The sequence below is a fragment of the Hibiscus syriacus genome, unplaced genomic scaffold (genome assembly GCF_006381635.1).
Source record: "Hibiscus syriacus cultivar Baekdansim isolate YM2019G1 unplaced genomic scaffold, ASM638163v2 tig00110437_pilon, whole genome shotgun sequence".
Lineage (NCBI taxonomy): Eukaryota > Viridiplantae > Streptophyta > Magnoliopsida > Malvales > Malvaceae > Hibiscus > Hibiscus syriacus.
Genome location: NW_024062737.1, coordinates 81,968 through 99,247, shown reverse-complemented (window position 1 = coordinate 99,247; position 17,280 = coordinate 81,968). Strand labels below are relative to the sequence as shown.

At 34.8% G+C, this 17,280-nt stretch overlaps 3 protein-coding genes across 3 annotated transcripts; all 3 read right to left on the bottom strand.

Moving 5' to 3' along the window:
• Nucleotides 1-1,380: 1,380 nt before the first annotated feature.
• On the bottom strand, nucleotides 1,381-4,402 carry LOC120125690. Its single transcript, XM_039144055.1, has 3 exons — nucleotides 3,350-4,402; nucleotides 2,377-2,669; nucleotides 1,381-1,732 (listed from the first exon to the last, which is right to left on the bottom strand). Exons 1-3 carry the CDS (start codon nucleotides 4,400-4,402, stop codon nucleotides 1,381-1,383), a joined length of 1,698 nt encoding a protein of 565 aa, XP_038999986.1.
• A 3,103-nt stretch (nucleotides 4,403-7,505) lies between these two features.
• Nucleotides 7,506-9,279, bottom strand: LOC120125685 (protein DETOXIFICATION 49-like). Its single transcript, XM_039144050.1, has 2 exons — nucleotides 9,101-9,279; nucleotides 7,506-8,965 (listed from the first exon to the last, which is right to left on the bottom strand). The coding sequence occupies exons 1-2, from the start codon at nucleotides 9,254-9,256 to the stop codon at nucleotides 7,559-7,561; spliced, it is 1,563 nt and encodes a 520-aa protein (XP_038999981.1). The 5' UTR covers nucleotides 9,257-9,279; the 3' UTR covers nucleotides 7,506-7,558.
• Nucleotides 9,280-14,883: 5,604 nt separating this feature from the next.
• LOC120125684 (eukaryotic initiation factor 4A-like) lies at nucleotides 14,884-17,036 on the bottom strand. Its single transcript, XM_039144049.1, has 7 exons — nucleotides 16,876-17,036; nucleotides 16,737-16,794; nucleotides 16,496-16,633; nucleotides 16,178-16,411; nucleotides 15,457-15,496; nucleotides 15,282-15,379; nucleotides 14,884-15,066 (listed from the first exon to the last, which is right to left on the bottom strand). Exons 1-7 carry the CDS (start codon nucleotides 16,932-16,934, stop codon nucleotides 15,049-15,051), a joined length of 645 nt encoding a protein of 214 aa, XP_038999980.1. The 5' UTR covers nucleotides 16,935-17,036; the 3' UTR covers nucleotides 14,884-15,048.
• Nucleotides 17,037-17,280: the final 244 nt, after the last annotated feature.

The window sequence follows — 17,280 nt, the reverse complement described above, 5'->3', positions numbered from 1 at the left end:
GAAGTAAATTAAAAATAAAAAATATCAACGGTCGACTTCCAACAATAAAATCAGTGTTACTATTTTCAACCAAAGATGGAAGAGAAGGAACCAACGAGGCTATGAATTTTTTAGAGCAAGCGACGCTAGAGCCAATTTATGAAATATTCATATAAATTATTATTTTAATCTTAATTTACTATAGGAAATATTGTGTGACGGAACCATTAAAAAGTGACATATGATATAAATATATATATTTTTTTAAAAAACTTTATTTATTGTAGGTGTACCACCAACGCCAGTCCTCCCAATTTTATTGACTTTTAAAATAGATTTCATTGTTTCTATTCATACGTAATGATTTCTGTAAGTTTATTAATGTCTTGTTTGCAACTCGTTGAACAAGTTGTTTACTATTATTGTTACTTCATCAATCAATTATAGTAACAAATTGTATCTCAAGAATTTGCTTTGCTTTCCTTTCCTTTCCAGTCTTGTGGTTTGATGTTTATAGCCTTTTCTGCATATATCAACCATGCACTTTGAATCAATTAGTGATCCCTTTGTTGGTGGGATTAATTTGATCCACTTGTGTAAGCAAACTTTACTTTTTGGCCGTAGGAGGATGGATGGTGGGTTAAATCGAACCGATACATGGTATAATTTTATTTGCTTAAATTGGGTTGGCTTTGATTTCACTTTTTATAAATCAGAAATTTGTATTTTGTAGAGTAGATATAATTCTTTCAAATATCACATTGTATAAAATATAGGGTAAACTACACAGGGACCATTCAATTATGGTCAAAAATCATTTTGAACACCGATGTTTTAATTTGATCAATCAGATCATTGAACTATTTAAATGCGTCAATCAAACCACATGCCGTTAAAATATTTTGCTATAATTACAAAATTGGTCCCTGAAACTTATATGTCCTTTCAATTTGGTCCTATTATTAGATGACTAAATTTATTTTAATTTAATATATTTATTTTCCACCAATCAGAGGGTGACACACCCTCTGGTTGAAAGAAAATAAATCAACTCAATTAAGTGGGCTAGGTGAATCAAATCCAAGACACTTGGTTAAAGGAATAAGAGACATACCATTTAACCAAGACAACCAATTAATTTATTTTGAACAACAAATTATATATATAGTGTATCTTAGTATATAAATGTTTTACTCAAAGTTAAGAATATTTTATATATCTTAAATTTTAAAATTATCTTTTGTTTTTGTTTTAACTTATTAAATATATTTTATTTTTATTTTTATTTAAAATATTTATTTTATCTTTTTTTTAGATAATTTCATTTCATTACCCAAGAAAGCAGGAAAACCTGCTACAAGAAACTGAGTGTCACATAAACAACAAATAACACAACTAAAATCAACAGGGAAGCAAGGTTAAAACAGCAGCTAGCTCAAATACCCCAGTTAGCACACAGGGAAACGTTCCTTTGGTCGACTCTGCTAATAGACCATTCACTAAGTCGAAAACGAATGGAATCATATCCTTCAGCACATCACCCACCGGTCTGGCTCTACCCCCAAATAGTCTGCTATTTCTCTCCCTCCAGATGTTGTACACATGGCCAGCAAGTGCCAGCTTCAGCAGTTGCACAATGAGAGTTTTACCCTTGAAAAGTTGAGAAGCTGAGGCCAGCTCTTTGTCCCAAGCACTCACACATCGATTAATCCCACACAAAGACAGAACATTCCCCCACATATCCCTAGCAAAACTGCATCCAAAAAACAGATGGTTGCGAGTCTTAGGCTCAGTGCCACATAATAAGCAGTTGATATTATCTATACTCAGGCCCATTCGCATAAACCTCGATCGAGTGGGAAGCCTATAAAGAGCAGCCATCCACAAAATGGTGTTATACTTAGGGATACGACATGGGAACCAGACCAACTTGTGCCAAGTAACTGTAGCCCCTGTATGCATAAGTCATCCCATATAAGGTTGCAACCAGGATCAGCAAATAAATTAGAGATATCGGGCCTCAGTTTGAGAATTATTCTGAAGTACCAGTTGGTATTTTGGGGGATACTCATCTGCCAAAAGTCCAGATTTTTAATCACATACGCATGGATCCAAGCCATCCACAGGGAGCCTTCATTAGCTAGTAGCTTTTTGATAATGAGCACCATACAAGCTTTATTCTAGCCCCCTAGATCAAGAATGCCCAGTCCCCCTTCAGACTTCATCAGACAAATTTGTCTCCAACTAACCCGAGCATCATTTGCAGACAAGTCAGCCCCTCTCCAGAAGAAACAGGAGCAAAGCTACTCAACTCTCTTAATTATAGATTGGGGGAGGATCATCTGCCTGCACCAGAAGTTGGCCATACTAATCAGGATAGAATGTATCAGCTGCAACCTGCCAGCAAAGCTTAGGTGTCTATTTGCCCACGAGTTTAATTTGGCTCTAATCTTATCGATCAAGCATTGAAAGTCCTTGATCGAAATCTTCATTGTCACCAAAGGGACTCCAAGGTGTCTCACCGGGAGAACACCTAATTTAAAGCCTATAACCTCTCGAATGAGAGCCCACAGATCAGCAGGCACACTAGCAGTAAACATTTCACACTTGCTAGCATTAAGCTTCAACCTCGATAGCAAGTAAAAGGTATCTAAGACAGACTGCACACCCATTACAGAGTCAATAGTACCCTAACAAAATATGAGGAGATCGTCAGTAAAACAAAGATGAGTTAGATTTATCTTCCGCACTTAGGATGAAAGTGAAAAATCCCCTTCAAAGCAGCTGTATTCAGTAGTTTGGATAATAAACTCATAGCTAGGATAAAAAGATAGGGTGAGAGGTAGTCCCCTTGCCTAACCCTTCTAGCACCCTTAAAGTAACCAACAAGGCTCCCATTAAGCACAATAGAAAGTAAGGATTGGTGAAACAAGCACAGATCTAGACTATGAATTTATCAGGTAACCCCAGTGAATGGAGAATGACACTAACAAACTCCAGTTAAGTGAATCGAAGGCCTTTTGAAGGTCGATTTTTAGTGCACACCTCGGGGAATTATTCTTCCTAGCATACCCCCTAATTATCTCCTGAGCAAGAAGTGTATTATCAACTATGCTTGACACTTTGACAAATGCAATAGGATATTTAGTTATCATTCCAGGAAAAACAACATACATTCTATTAACTAGAATTCTGGTAACTGTTTTATAGATCACAGAACAACATGAGATGGGCCTGAAGTCCTTGATAGTGCTTGGATTAGGAATCTTAGGTACAAGGACAATAGCAGTTGCATTAAAAGATGGCAGAATAAGAGAAGCTTCAAAACAGTATTATGATGGCAGCCTTGAAATCCTAACGAACAATTGACCAAGTTTTCTTGAAAAATAAGGATTATATCCATCTGGTCCTGGGGATTTGTTATTCCCTTGACCCCATATAGCCTTCTTAATCTCCTCATCAGAAACTGCTCTACACAAGGAGTTAGCAGTACCCATAGGTAAAAATACCCAAGTAGGTCTCTCATGGTGCTAACATTGCAGCCCTTGATATTAGGGTCAATCATCCCAAGCTGGTTTTTAAAGAAGACGATGACCTCGCTAGACATGTCTTCAAAAGAGTCCAGTCTTCTGTCATTCTGATCAAAGAGCACTCTGATGGTATAGCTCTTCCTCTTGCTGGCAACCATGGAATGAAAGAAATGACTGCCCTGATCCCCTTCCTTAATCCAGTTAGATTTTGCCTTCTGCTTATAGAAAAGCAGTTTTGTTTCCTCAAGAATTTTTAGCTCTCTTTCAACTTCACATTCCATATTAGCACAGTTACCAACAGTACCAAAATCCAAGTTTGCTAACTGGATTTTTGACAGCTCCTCATGTTTTTGCTTTACCCGGCTCGAAATATCATTGAAATATATTTTATTAAAGTCTTTAAGACAACATTTCAATCCCTTAAGCTTTAAGAACAAAGCTTGAGCTAGATTACCTTCTGTTGGGTCCTGCCAAGACTCCTCCACGATTTGCAAAAACCTAGGGTGCAAGGCCCAAAAATTGAAAAACTTGAACTGTTTTGGCCTAACAGCAGGGACAAGTTTATGTAGCCAGACAAAGGCAGGGCAGTGATCAGAGTCACCTGGAGCCAGGAATTCAACCTCTGAGTCTACAAAGGATCCAAACCAGCCAGAGTTAGTGAGAAATCGATCAAGCTTGCGAGCCAGGAAGTTGTCCTGATGTTTGTTAGACCACGTGAACAAGGGGCCTATGAAAGAATGGTCAGAAAGTCCCATCTCCTCAACACAATGCTGGAACTCAAAAATGCCAGTCATCAAGCTAGCATTGACAGGGGTTGAACTTTCCTTAGGGTTGAGAATGACATTAAAATTGCCTCCAAACAACCAGGGATCACTGCCCACAGTATTCTCCATTAGCCTAAGCTGATTCCATAGTTGTCTTCAAAGAGCACCATTATTCGAACCATATATAGCAGAAATATAAAGAACCTTACCCCCAAAATCAGCTCTAATTGATACACATTGATCAAAAACTGAGCAGACAGTACAACTCAAACTTTTCAACCAAAGGACCCAAATACGGCTATTAACGGCATGATTATAATTGCAACATGAGTCCCAATCACCAAAACTCTACTTCAGAATAATTCCAGCTTTATCCTCTTTTACTCTTGTCTCTAAAAGGCACAAGACACCAATCTGACAACTAGCAGCCCAACGCAAAACTTTGCTTTGCTTAAGGGGGTTATTAAAGCCCCTTATGTTCCAGAAGCAAAACGCAAAACTTTCTTCCAATTTTTTAACTTTACCAACATATTTCTTTTTCTTAAGTTTCAAGTCTTGAACAATTTTCTCAACACCCAGGGAGGTAATTCTCTGCTTCCTTCCAGAATCCACCAGCAAGTTTTCAGGGTCAATGGAATTGAAAACCTCAAATTTATTCCTTGACCCACCCAATGAAACTTTACCCCTCTCCTTATCAGGTCGACCTTTGCCCCTTTTCAGCTGAGGGTTGCTACCCTGGCTAGTAGCTACTGTAACGGTTGCTTGAGTAGGCTGTAAGATATCCAAGGCTTTCTCCTTACCAATGCTATCATTTTCAGCCACACTACAAGACCCTCCCACTATAGTAGAGAGAGTAGCACCAGATTGATTGTCAGAAATGCAAACCTCCTTACCATTACCAATATCCAACCCATCCATTACAGTAGGTGTAACATCATGAGGCTGATTAACAGAATTACCAGTCATAATACTATTTCCAGTATCTAAACCATCCACTATTTCCACCTCAATACTATTAATGGGGCCATCAGACTTAGCATACTCCTTTACTCTCCAAGCTTGAACAACTTTAACCCCCTGAGGACAGAATTTACCCGAATGACCAAAACGACCACAATCACCACAAGAGAGAGGCATCCAATGAACTTTGACATTAATTCTAGCCACTGTGTTATCGCAAAGCAGAACATCAATGTGATCAGGAATTTTGGATCCAGTTGGGATTTCAACACAGACTCAGGCAAATACTAGTCTCTCTCTTGATGCCGTGATCGAATCCATAAGCAAAGGTTTGCCAATTGCACTTGTAATGTAGCTTAACCCCATTTTTTAAAACAACTCCAAAGGGATATTGAACAACTGGATCCAGATAGGCATTCTAACTAAATCGAAATGTAGTTCTTTCAAATTTGGCTTCCATTTCCTAAGGAATAATGGCTTATGTTGAACGTGCCAGGGACCATTTTCTAAAACCCAGTCCCTGGCAGAAGAATTAATGAATGAAAACACAAACAAGTTTAGTTCAACCAAGCTAACCTTAACATGAGAAGCTTTACCCCACATCAGCTCGACAATCTTCTGCAAGTAACTGAAATTTAGAGTAGCTCCAACAAACTGCCCGACCAAAGCATACTTCCAATCATGAATCCCTTCTTCAAACACGTGACGCGGGAGGTTTACAACGAAAGAGCCTTCAACCTCCGCCAGGGGAAAGAAGTCCAGTTCAGCATTCAGCGCGTTTGTTTCGCACCTCTGAACGATTCAGTGCTGACTGATTCAGCAAAACAGTGCTAAATGATTCATCACATAAGTACATTCTGAATCATTCAGAGCCAGTTATCAAACAACATGTCACATTCAGAGCCAAACCATTCAGAGCCTCTGAATCATTCAGCATTTGAATCATTCAGCGCTTAATCATTCTGAAGTAAACAAACAGCCCCTAAGATATAATAGATATATTATTTGTTGTCCAAAGCATATCAAATGGTTGTCTTAGCTCAATGGTTTTGTTTCTATTATTCCAACCAAGCATCTTGGGTTTGATTCCTCTCACCCGTGACACGTGTCACCCTCTAATTGGTGGAAAATAATTTTATTAAATTAAAAAAAATAGTCATCTAATCGAATAACGACACATGTCATGATAGGTGTCACTAATGACACGTGACATCTCCTGATTCGATGATTAAATTTATTTTAATTTATTAAGTTATTGGGACTAATTGTGTAATTATACCAAAATATTTTAACGGCCACGTCACCTACTCCGTTAAATGTTAACAGCATGTGGCTTGATTGAAGCATTTAAATAGTTTAATGGTATGATTGATCAAATTAAAATATCGATGCTCAAAATGATCTTTGACTATAATTGAGTGGTCACCATGTAGTTTACCCTAAAATATAAATAGAATGGAAGGAAATTATGTAGAATTATCCATTCATATTGCAAAAATAAAAGCTAAACACATATTATTACACACAATCTGGATTGAAACTAGAGGAAATTCCAGAAAAGGAAGCCTAAAATTAAGCCTCGTTACATAATACGAACTACTAGCATTATGAGTTTTTAAAGTTAGAACAAACGAAATTCGAATCATGGTCTATGATATTATAATAGGAACTTAAAACCTGACATCCTAACACGTTAAGAGCTTTACAATTATTTTATGCCGTCATCAAATAGTTTAAGAATAACTAATGCAACCAACAACACAATTTATGTTCAACGTTACTATTTGATCTAGAATGACGTATCTTTTTGGATAACTATATTGTACTCTTGTGTTTGAGTTCATCTTTACGATACTACAGTAATAATATCAACTAAAATAACTATTCAATCTAATTTTTAAAACATCATATTATTATACATTAACAACACTTTTTTTTCACAACCAAACCAAACTGAACTGTTACTGTCCTAGTCACGGGCATTAAAATATTACTACAATAGTAATAATATCAACTAAATTAAAATTCAATAATTATTCAATCTAATTTTTAAAATACCATATTATACATTAACCACACATTTTTTTCTTTCAAAACCAAACTCAACTGTTACAGTCCTAGTCACCTGCATTACACATTTTTTGCTTTCACTGTTCATATTCAAAGAAGAAGAAAAGGCAGAACCAAAATGTAAAGCCTATTTACAAAACAATATCTCACAAACACAAAATATACAAAGTTTTTAACAAATTGAATTCCAAAAAGGAAAACATTAACTAAAAGCACTAACCATTTAAAGTAGTTGAACACTACATAAAACTCAAGCTAATTCCCAACCATTACTGATATTAATACCTGGATTTTATTCTCTTCCTCAGCTTCATCTCCATTAATACCAGCGAGCTGTCCAGCTCTTGTTGCTTGGACCCGCCAATCCGTTCGAGCCACGACTACGAGCATGTATATGGGACACACAACTTGGGCCGCTAGTAAACCGAACCAAAGTCCCAATAAACCAACATCTATAACAAAGCCCATTAAAAGTGCAACTGGCAATCCAACACCATAGAAAGATCCCAAGTTTATGTTGGCACCCAAAGTTGGTCTCGCGCTCCCTCGCAACACCCCACACCCGGTTGTTTGCGGGTAGTTCCCTAGCTCACAGAGCCCCGCGACTGGCATCACCATTGCCGTCAACGACAAAATGGCTTTGTCGTTGGTGAAGATTCGTCCCCATGCGTTCCTCATCGTTATCATGAATAACATAGCCGTGAAGCTACTGAACACGGCACACGACAAGGCAACCATCGACGTGGTTTTGGCTTTGCTAGGCTGATTGGCTCCCAACTCGTAACCTACCCTAGCCGACACCGCGAGGCTCAAAGACGAAGGGAAGATGTAGATGAGCGAGGTGGCTTGTATCAAGATTCCCATCGTGGCGACGGCCTCGGAGGCGTTGGTGAGAAGACCCGAAAGGACTATCATGAGCTCGTACCACCACCATTCCAAGCACACGGACATGCAACTGGGGATGGCTAAGGAAAGTATCGGCTTCCATTCATCGAAACACTCGAGTGACCAGCCTTGCCATGTTTTGTCACAGATGCGAGAGAAGCATAGATAAAACAAAAGTGTTATGAGCAAGTTCAAATCTGTCAAGGCTACAGCAACAGCTATGCCTCGAATCCCAAAGCTAAGATGGTAGACAAGGATGTAGTTGATGGGAGCATGTAAAGCGAGTGCAAAGGCAGCAGTGAGCATAAGAGGGAGAGTTACGTTTTGGGTCCTTAGATAAATCCTAAGAGGGTTTATAATACATTGGAAGAGCAGATCTGGGAGAGAAAGTGCAAGATAAGTAGATGCAACAGAAGAGATATCTGGGTTTTGACCACAAAAGAGAAGGATGGGCTCGATGTTTAGCCACAGTACTGAAATGGGCAAACAGGCTAATATGAGAATAACGATGGTACGTTGTAAGGTTTGGCCCATAAGAGGCCATTGTTTGGCTCCACAGGCTTGAGAGGAAATGGCTTCCATCCCCAGTGCAAGGCCAGAAATAACAGAGTAGCCAGTGATGTTAGCGATACCAATCGACATAGAACCTCCTGCCAATGCTTCTTTGCCCAATTTTCCCATGAAAAACATGGATATGGCTGATTTTCCATAGAGAAGAAGACCGGTAATGATCATTGGCAGAGCTACGGCATAAAGCTGCTTGATCTCTTCAATCACCTGAGAGAAAAAAACAAAGACAAAAAATATATTATTTCATTCTGGGGCATTGGGTTTATCTCCTTTCTTCAAAACCAAGTACGAAGAAGAAGAAAAACAAGCAACAATGGCATCACTGTCGAACTAATTACTTACCTTTGAAAGCGATGGTCGAAAAGCTTGACAGTGGCATTGCAAGGAATCTTGTTCCTCAGGTGAAACATCATCATCCTTAACATCATTAATATCCTCATTGACCAACAAAGGAGCAGTAGTAAAACTGTAAAAATCCGGAACTCCCTGATCACTCATTGTTCTTAAAATCTAAACAAAAACATGCAAAAACAAGAGAGGAAGCTTCTCTATTTTCTAGTAGTGTAAAGCTAGAGAGCTTAGAGAGTAGTACGGCTGAATTCTCTTTTTGTTTTGGTGTTTTATGAGAAAAACAGAAAGGGTGGGTTAGGGTTAAGGTGGCTGAGAAATGGACGAGTGTGGGGCGGAGGCGAGGCCATCATGCAGGTGGTTCGTCGTTTTGTTTGGGGCGTGGCGTCGGTAGGTACACTATAATGGCTCCATTCTAAAAAGATAAGTTAAAAAAAATAAGTGCTGAGGTGAGCTGAAGCCTAAGCTTTCGTTTGGAGAACAAAATGGTGGCAGTGGCAGTGAATCAGTCTTTTCTCCGAATGCCAAACATGGAAAGCTGTCGAACAAACAGAACATATATCATTCGGAAAGAAAAATGCTCTGTAAATAATCATTCCCTTCATAAAAACACTCACTGTTTTGTCTCTCACATGGGTATCCGTAGAAGAGTAAATGACAAGAGTGAGTTTAAATATGATTAAATTCTACTCTAATTTAATTTTTTTTAACAATTTATAATCAAGGAAAGTGAAATTTTTATTCCTAATAGGTAATGAATACATAATCTAATGGAGTAAAACTTTTAACCATCAACTCTATAAATTATATATATATATATATATATTTTTTTCGTAACCGTCTTTCGGTTGGGCCCTCGGTTGGGGTCCGAATTGGGCTTCGACTTGAAATAATTGGGTTGGGAGTCGTCATCGACCACTTTAAAACGAATTTAGGTGGGTTGGACACCATCTTACATGATCTGCGTTTTTACCAGAAATGTGTCCGGTTCGGGAGTCGGTTACGGTCAAGGAATGATTAGCACCCTTGAACCGCCTTTTCGGTACCAATTAATTTGTCGGTTGTCTTAAATTAAGAAAATTGTAATTTAAAATTAAAAGGTAAAAATACGATCACAATTACTTACCTTAGATAGTTTTAAAGGTGTGACTTTAAGAAAGTCAAAAATCCATGTTAGATAAAAAGGTAAGAAATAAATAAAAAAATTAAATTAAAATGAAAAAAAATTAAATAAAAGATAAGATAAAAAAAGAAAAGAAAAGATAAAATAGTAAGTAAAATAAATATAAAAAAATAAAGAAAAAGAAAAAATATATTTATATAAATAAATAAAATAAATAAAATAATAAAAAAGTAAAAAAAATAAAAAAAAAAGTAAAAATAATATATATATATATATATATAATAAATAAATAAATAGTAAATATATATATATATAAATTAATAAAACTGATAATAAAAAAAAATATATATATATATATAATCTAAAAAAATAAAAATATATACTAAAGTAAAAAAGAAAATGCATAAAATGTAAAAAATATTACATGCAAAAAAAGAAAAATAAATAAATAAATAAATAAATAAAATGAATAACAAGAGAAATGTGCGTATAAATAAAATTAAATAAATAAAATAATAATAATTAAAACGTAAATGTAAGAGATTGAATCAAAAGTAAAAAAGATGCTACATTTTATTTCTTTTTCGAATCGTTTACAATAGTTTTGATTTTATATTTTCCGTGCTTTCCTCTGTATTTTGTATGTAAATCGTGTGTTACAAATTGGGAGGATTACATGTATTTATAGTGAAAAAAACTAACTATTTTTAGAATCTTATTAACAATAGAATCCTAATGCAACTAGACTCCTTGCTCGATTGTTGCACGTTTGTTGGTGTGGTTATTGCTTTAAAAGATATGGTGGTGAAAAAGTCCTTCTAGGAGAGAAACTCTTGCTAGTCCTATCTTTTAAGAAAATGGGTGTCTACAATATTAAAATTTATGGTTCATACAAAATAACCAATTTGATTTTATCAAAATTATGTAAAAATTTATAGTTGGTGTACATTCATCAATTATATAATTAATTTTTTAAAACTATATATGTCACATAATTTTTTGGATAAACTACATGTTTAGTATTTGAATTGTTGTTTTTGTTCCGTTTTAGTATTCAATTTTTTTCTTCAAATTCACTCATAACATTTAGTTTAGATTTCATTTTGATATTCGTCGTTAAAAACTTAACAATGATGATGACACATCATAAGGTAATACCACATCATCATTGAGAAAAAAATGCATCAGCGGTTTTGTTAATATTTGAAAGGCGGAGTACCAAATTGAAACATAAACTGAACGTTTAGTATAGTATGAAAAAAAAAATTGAGTACAAAAATATAATAAAAGTAATAATTTAGATACTAAACATATAATTTATAATATTTTTTGTATAACAAGAGCAAATACTAATACGTAGTCTTAAGCTATATTAACACATTTATCTTGTATCATCATAGATACCATGTTTAGTTATTGGGTAAATTCATATAAACAGATTGCAGTGTGCATGTAAATTTGATAAGTATGTTTGTTCTCCTTCTCGTAAAACATCACATAATTTATTAATTGTATATATATATGATATAATATGTATATTAAATATAAAGATTTGACAGTTTATAACAATTAATCAGATAAAAGAGAGAATTCATATCAATAAATACATGTTTTCATTTATGACAAGATATTTGCTGATTGTACTTGCCAAGTTCACGAAAATTATGAGCCTTCATTTATCATATTAATAATTAAAATGATGACATCCACACATTTTTATCAGTTTAAGGCACATTGCATCGGTTGAACATCTTCGTTGTCTCTCCCCATCATAATTCCTACCTGTCCCCGAATGATTTAAGATATGACCAAATCACCCGTTTTACATTTACATACTCTTCTGTGTCAAATGTCATTCCATGGTGATGAAACTAGAAAGATAATTACGTTTGAGAAACACTATGATCCTAATTATAGTAGTATAATTTGTAGGTGAAAATAATAGGGAAAGATACTTTTAGTTCTCCCTTCATTTCTCTTTACAACATCAGTCCATTCGTTGGGTCAAAATCGGATCATGACTGATATTTTTTGTGCAAAAAATGTGTATATACTTTTATTATTAGATAAAGACCAATCTGTTTGTTTTGAATAAATGAGAATATGAAGATGTTTAGAGTGAATTTATTTTATTGAAAATAAGATGAATTAGTATAAAAAGAGTATAATATATTTAATTTAATTTAATTTGTCATTGTCGATGATACAATATACATTTTATTTGCAATTTATATATACTTTTTAACCTGTTAGACATTATTTACTTTAAATGTCTTTAAAATTATACCATTTTACTTGCAGTTTACATATGCTTATTAACTTATGTTTCCAAAACTCCAAAGATGGAATTGGAAGGGTTAAAAGTTTATTATGAATAAAAAAAATTAGTGATATATGCAATGATTGTTGGGAATTAATTAATGAATGAAATGGGTGATGGGTGGCAATGAGAATTAGAGGAATTGTGTACATAAAAAAAGGAAAGGGGACCAGGACAAGAGGCAGGCCATGACCCTTCTTTCGGGATGGTTGATTCCTTTCGATCTTTCCTTCGGTGGGAAGGAGGAGATCGTGGCGTAGGGACAAAGGAAAAGGACTCCTATCATATATTATACAATTCTATGCCTCTTCTCTGCATCCTTTCTTCCCCTCTATTAGACATGTCCCTTACTCCTTCGCTAAATATTACATTATTCCCATGTCTTCTACTATCGCAATTTCATCTTCATCTCATTTAAATATCTCAAGATATTATAAAAAAAATTGTTATCTTGATTCGATTTTTTTAAAATAGGCAAAAATTATTACAATATCATATATACTCATAATCTTTATTAATCATTGACAACTGCTCAAAATCATATCTTCTAGGGAAGACAATATTTTATTTTACCACTGATACCACCCAACAGTTTCATCTCGATTCGAATTAAAATTAAATATACCAATTCTAAAGATTAAACTCACTGAAAAAAGGGGGGTTTTTCTTTGTAAAAGTTATTGGTCCAACAAATGGAGCCTGATATTTGATATGATCCAATTGAAAGTTGTAGAGGATGGCCCACAATTTCATTCAATTCGCAATTTCCGAAGCTTGGGACCCTGCCATATGCTCATCCCATGCAAACCCAACTCATCCCCCTTTCTATTTATGTTTTATGGAATTTAATTTGAATAATTTATAATACTTGTGGTTACATATATGCTTGGATAAAAATGACGAATACAAATGGAGTAACATATCTTATCTCTTTCCTTTTTGTAATATTCTTGGTTGGTTAATTTATAAGATATTATATTGTTTTACATATTGGGATATGCCAACTACATTAGTTCATTAATGGAGGGAATTGCCTTCATTCTAAGCTTCAATAATACTTTGACGCTTCAAATATTATTGGGGTTGGATCATCAAAATATCTATCATGCTTATTTTTTTTATAAACTATTTGAATAATTATTCAGTTTCCATCAATAACCTATACAGTATTTGGTTAAAAAAATTTAGTTGATACCTCACATCCCTTCTAGGTTGTGAGTTCAATATATATTTAGAGTAAAAATTCTTCTTCCCACTCCTTAGATAAAAGTTGTTAAAAAAATATATTCATTCATTTTTTAGGAGGTTAATGTTTTGATTATTCATGTTTTAATTTAATTAATGAATTTTTAGAGGAATATTTTGTTTAAAATATGATTGGATGTATGTTAATGTAAATAAATTATACTATTTTTTTAATTATATTTAGATGTAAAATTTTAAGTCTTGATTATTTCAATAAAAACATTGTGTGTTGTTGACATGACAGTCTGACAATAAATCATGCTTATTGTTTAGACATGTATGCTATAAGAGTATATGACACTTGTAATGATTGTTAATATATATATGAAATCAAAGGCATACCGACTTTATTAATTCAACTATGTAACTACAAAAGTTAGAACAATTTAATAGATTTAACCTTCCGTGCCTTCAAATTTTATCGATTCAAAATGATTACTGCTTAGGAAAAGGAGCGATGAGTCGGGTTCTTCAGAAAACTCGGGGAGTAATTAAGGAATTATATTTTATGAAAACCACCTCTAAATGATAGAAAGTTGTAATACCAATTTGGAAGACTAGTATTAAAGAAGGAATTCGTGTGAATCATTTTTTATTCTCCCTTAGCCGAAATCTGGAGAGATTTTGAAGGCAATAAAATGTTGTATTTGATATTTTACCTGCGAATGGGTGATTAGTTATTAAATTTAATTTATAAAATCTGATTTAGGAAGAGTGTTCTTCTAAGGTTTGCTGCACTAATCGAATCGTTTTAAAAAAATTGCAGCAGCCCTTTCCTAAGAATTTGGCTTTAAGGTGAGTACTTTCAAATACCTTTGCCAAAACATTATCCAGAGTGCCACAATAGGAGAGCAAGATCGCTTTTAGAGACATTCATGGGCCGAAAACTGTCTAACTATACCTTGTTGCAGCCAAAAAAAATAAAAAAGGATGACAATTTTGCAGCAGTTTTCTACTGCCGGCAACAACCATTGTCGTCGATTTGGCTGAGAAAGTAAGCTCATTTAGGTTCTAGATGAAGTATTGTGTAGAGTATGCCTTGTGGTTATTAGAGGTCTTAAAGTTCATTTTAAGAAGCCTGTATCTAAAACTATGAAGAGGTGCATAAATCATCACAAGAATAACGTTCAACATTAATGTCTCAACAACTCATTTACCACGTGATATGCTGGGCATTTGTAAGTCCTCTAAATAGTTCAAACGATCCTCCTGTCTCGTTTAGGAATTAGCAGATGGTCGAAAATAATCAGTTCATCACAATATCTCAGAAATCTGCAAAAAGAATCGGGTTTAGAGTTAATATTGTATTCCTAACGTGTATATTGATAACAGCTTAAGTGATATGATGCATCAGCTTTAAGAAATGCAACCGGCAGTAGACTATCTTTTCAATTTGAATGTTGTCAACTGCAATTGGTTGGGCCTCTTTGTTAACTAAAATACCATGGATCTGTCAAAGAAGGTGAGCGAGCAAGTATTACACTTACATTAATGGGCATCTCAGCTATGATAAGGCCACTGCTCTCTTCTAAGCTTTTTAGAGTAACCACTTCACCTCCGACAACCATATTGATCACGATTCCATCTGCATATGTTTCAGTAAATCATTGTGGGAATTTAACATGATGTATCAATAATAACATATTAGTGCAAGGAAGAAACCTGCTGCCAAACACGAAGTCAATCGCCTCATATATGTTTCCTGCAAGCAAACACAAGTTGAAAAGGATAAGGAAAAATGAATCTTTGACGCATGATTTTATTAAACAACACGTAATAACACTTGAAAACAATGTTTAAAAGCATGAAAATATTGTACTTCACTATCTGGAATAAGCTCTCGGAAGTCCGAACGTACCCACAACCACTAAATGAGCTTGCTAATATATATACAAATTCTAACCATGAATAACTCAACCGTATGGTAGATTGACAACCAAGCAGGATTAGCGAACAAGATCATAAATTAGCAACTGATATCAAACCTGAGCTTTACTACTTTATTATTGTAAACCAAGGTACAAAGTAAAACTTGGCATATAAGCCTTGAAATCCGACATAATTTTTCATAATACCAATGTCACTGAACAACTTAATCAGCTGAAACACCACCAATCTAATAATTGGGGCGAACGGAATAAGCAATTGCATTCTTGATAATCTAATGAACCAAAATCAGCAGCGAGTGATCAAATCAGTCTTATAGCAATCAATACAATTGAATCAACAAGTTGTCAATCAACATTACGAGCTCGGTTCCCAGATTAAACAGCATTAGAAACTTAATATAGTTTCATAATCTTAAACTTAAGATTCTATAACAACAATACAACGTATAAAATACAAACTTTAAGGGGTTTCAATTATCAGCCGAGAAAATTACCTTCTTTGTTGGTAATTCATAATTAATCAAAACACGAGCCAACATAGGAGATTCTCCAGCAGCAAGAAGGGGAAGGCAGGCATCGGTTAATACGATCATACAAGATTTCTGCTCTTCTTTTTCAATTTCATGACCATCTCCCGTCTGAACCTTAACATGTTGGCTCCATTTCATCGTTGTCTCCCTGAATTTCTCCAAAATTAAACTTCGTTCTGCTTCAGCTTGGTCGCTGTACTGGCATATATATATATATACATATATATAAATTAATAGTACATAATTGATAGTAACGTTGTTATCATAATGCAACAAATTTACCAAACAAGACAAGGAAATGTAAGGGAGATCCGAGACGGCGGAGCAGACGGCGTCTAGCTCGTCACGTGAGTTGCAGCAGAGCACTACCGGAAGGCACGTGCGTCTACCCGCCACTCCTAGGAGATCAATTAACGTCTCCTGCGAATTTTGATTCCGTTTGTTTTAATTCAAAATTTAGGGAAGACGAAAATTTGAAGTTGATCGAAAAAATTAATGGGATAGAGAGAGAGAGAGAGAGGACCATTTTGAAGTGGAGTCTGTCGACGGCCACGTAGAAGTGTTGAATTTGATTTGAAGATCTGCAAATTCATGAAACTTATCGAAAAATTCGGAGAAATTTAAGTTTTATTGGAATAAGTAAAAAAAAGGGGAAGAAATACCTGAAATTAGAAGGGGGTTGAGAGGGAGGAGATGAAGCTTCGATTGCATCAATAGCCATGATATCTTACTCTCTGTGTTTCAAAGTACTGGGTTTTTCGTCGATTAACTCAGTCAGGAATCAGGCCAGCGAGGAATTTCACTCTCAAAACGAAGATACCCAAAAAAACGAAGATACCAAGCTTTGGTTCGTGTTAGTTTTTAAATCAGTATAATAACATTTTTAATTCTCATGTTTTCATAATTTCTCAATTTAGTAAAAATTTAATCCTATAAATTTACAAATTATATCAGTTTAATCCTCGTACCCATTGTCACTCCTTATCCGTTCTTTGAAAAAAAAAATCAAAGGTAAGATATTTTAGTGATGTCCAAAATATAAATTTTGTAACTTTAGTGATGAAATT

What these genes read in the sequence shown, in the direction of transcription:
- LOC120125690 (XM_039144055.1), bottom strand. Translation starts at nt 4,402, where the DNA reads ATGGAGAATACTGTGGGCAGTGATCCCTGGTTGTTTGGAGGCAATTTT. An exon ending in TTATTTTTCAAGAAAACTTG is followed by an intron (nt 2,670 to 3,349) that starts GTCAATTGTTCG and finishes ATATTTTGTTAG; the next exon opens with GGTACTATTGACTCTGTAAT. An exon ending in CACCTAAGCTTTGCTGGCAG is followed by an intron (nt 1,733 to 2,376) that starts GTTGCAGCTGAT and finishes TTTTGGATGCAG; the next exon opens with TTTTGCTAGGGATATGTGGG.
- LOC120125685 (XM_039144050.1), bottom strand. Translation starts at nt 9,256, where the DNA reads ATGAGTGATCAGGGAGTTCCGGATTTTTACAGTTTTACTACTGCTCCT. An exon ending in TTCGACCATCGCTTTCAAAG is followed by an intron (nt 8,966 to 9,100) that starts GTAAGTAATTAG and finishes TTTTTCTCTCAG; the next exon opens with GTGATTGAAGAGATCAAGCA.
- LOC120125684 (XM_039144049.1), bottom strand. Translation starts at nt 16,934, where the DNA reads ATGGCTATTGATGCAATCGAAGCTTCATCTCCTCCCTCTCAACCCCCT. An exon ending in ACATTTCCTTGTCTTGTTTG is followed by an intron (nt 16,412 to 16,495) that starts GTAAATTTGTTG and finishes TATATATGCCAG; the next exon opens with TACAGCGACCAAGCTGAAGC. An exon ending in GACTTCGTGTTTGGCAGCAG is followed by an intron (nt 15,380 to 15,456) that starts GTTTCTTCCTTG and finishes AAACATATGCAG; the next exon opens with ATGGAATCGTGATCAATATG.